The 2,361-nt window shown below is 37.1% G+C and overlaps 1 protein-coding gene across 1 annotated transcript in view; it reads right to left on the reverse strand.

Annotated features, from left to right (window-relative positions):
• The window catches only part of APC7 (anaphase-promoting complex subunit 7), a 625,451-nt gene extending 623,340 nt beyond the window's left edge, over positions 1-2,111 (reverse strand). The window contains exon 1 of the mRNA XM_070144254.1: positions 1,964-2,111. Within this exon, the coding sequence (XP_070000355.1) occupies positions 1,964-2,029 (66 nt within the window). The 5' untranslated portion in view covers positions 2,030-2,111. The remainder of the gene's footprint in view (positions 1-1,963) is intronic.
• Positions 2,112-2,361: the final 250 nt, after the last annotated feature.

Raw genomic sequence — 2,361 nt, forward strand, 5'->3', positions numbered from 1 at the left:
GTCTTCTAACCGATTCCCTTAAATCACTGTCTAATAAATCTTGAAACATGAAAATGAGGTATAACAATATTAACAAAGGCCTTTGAAAGCATATATGTGGAACAGCAGACACTGATAATTAGCCAAACATCATTTTGACAACGGTGTAGAAATACATGAACTACTTAATAGAACGCAAGAATGAGTTGACTGGTCACAATTTTGTTTACATTCATGATGTCAACATGGCGAGGGATTTAGTAAAAGGGTATTATTGGAAAAAGGCGTCACCACTGAATCGACCAAAACTAACTTTATAGCCTTGAAGATATTTAATTAACAATCACTTTTCATTAAATAAATGTCTCGCAAATTGATAATAACAAAGTTATCTAATTTTTAAAATAAATGAAAATAATAATAAAACGAGGTGAGTTACACAAGAGCTGTGGGAATACTGACCAAATTCTTCACTGCACATGTGCAGGGTCTCTCGTACCCATACTGTTCCTGTTATCTCGCCTGTGACGTCACGGCCAGTGTCACGATTTCATTGGTCAATTGTTTGGCGGTTAATTTAATAGCCAATGGGGAAAGAATTTCCGAGGGAAACAGCCAATGAATGAAAATTAGCTAAAATAGAAACAATGAAATTCAATTTTCAAATTAGTCTCACCATGACTTCCGTGTGTGTAGGATGTGGTATCAAACCATTCCAAGACGATGAGGCTAGCTTGAAACTATTACATGAAGACGGAGTTCTACCCTCTGAAATGCCCTGCGATCAGCCGTCGCGTCGCTCGTGCTCACGCAGACCTCTCCAGTGCTTCCGCTCCCACAAGCCGCTCCACTGATATGACGACCCTCAACCAGGTCCCTCCTCTGCATAGGTATGTTTTAGGTTTATTTTCACTGGACTAAATGTACGGTGTTTCGCGTGCGTACGAACAGCATGTGGAAGTGCCCGATGTCGACTTTGTCCAACGCTCTCTCCTGCCGTGAATAAGTGTAATTTTCGTAACTACGACTGACATGTGGGACCGCCCAATGCCAAGTCTGTCCAACGCTCTCTCCTGCCATAAATATATGGAGGATTCTTTGTTTTCCTGGGTGGGGTTTGGGGGGGTTTAATAAAGGGGGCACAGCCCCCTGCATTAAACGATATTGTGACTAAATCGGTACCGTGATTAGGGCAGAGAACGAGAATTCCAAAATGCACATGCATTATATCAAGAGTGGCGCAACCCTGGTATGGAAAAGACAATCTAACCATTTCTGATAGAAACGAACAAAAGAATCAACCGAACCAAAACAATAGAAATTTAACAAATTTAGTTTCGTCCCGATAAGCGTTCGTGACGTCTTTTTCCAAATTTACCAGTAAAAGATGGGTCGATCTTTATTCTCTGTTGTGTAACTCCTTTATTTTTGATTTGCGCATCTTATGCCATAGATGAAAAGTGTCTTATTTAACGTCAAGGTAACCACTCCATATCCTTTTTTACTTAACTCCTGATTGTTATATGCTGTAAATTTTCCCAATAAACACGATTTTAAGCTTCTCTTTAGTGCTTCTGTTCTCTTTAGCTGTGTGTAAATCATGCTACTTTTTCTCCAAAATACACTGCAAACCCGAGGCTTACACATTTAATCATGTCACTCGTCAATTAGTCTGATGCAATGAAGAACACCAGCAAAATAGCATTAAACAACAAAAGTATAATCCATTCCAAGAAAAAAAAAAATTGAATGTTGGTGGCTGGCTGAATCTGGAAATTTACCGATAATAATTAGAAGGCTGAAAGACAGAGTGAAACTAAATAAATGCTTTGCTTCCAATACATTTGAAATAATAGGAGGAACCAAACCTGAATGTTTTGTGTAAATAAATAATACCGCTACAGGTTAATTCACTCCTTTCCCTTAATTTCCTATCATTTATTGTCTTGTTACCCATCTCTTATTTATTTCGTAGCGTTCTTACCAAGGATATAAGGTTTGAGTGGAGTCCATTATCGTGGAGAAGTTTGATCTGTTCAAACAGACACATTTTGTACGGAAAGCTTTCCCGGTTGAAGTAACAATTTGTTCGAAGGTTTGTTTATGATCCCTCCGCTAGTGGTTCTGCTGGGTCAAAGTATCATGGGGCAAAATATTTTCTGCCGCCGCACAGGTCATAGTTATATATACTTAAATCTAAATCTATATGTACATATAAATAGATATATCATAAACTTATGTGCGCATACATAAATATATTCATGTATAAATGCATTTTTATGTATATAGATATTGTGTATGTATGTAAATGTATGTGTAAATATACATATATATAAATATATATATACATACATACATACATATATATATATGCATATATAT

This window comes from Penaeus vannamei, chromosome 3 (assembly GCF_042767895.1).
Source record: "Penaeus vannamei isolate JL-2024 chromosome 3, ASM4276789v1, whole genome shotgun sequence".
Classification (NCBI taxonomy): Eukaryota; Metazoa; Arthropoda; class Malacostraca; order Decapoda; family Penaeidae; genus Penaeus; species Penaeus vannamei.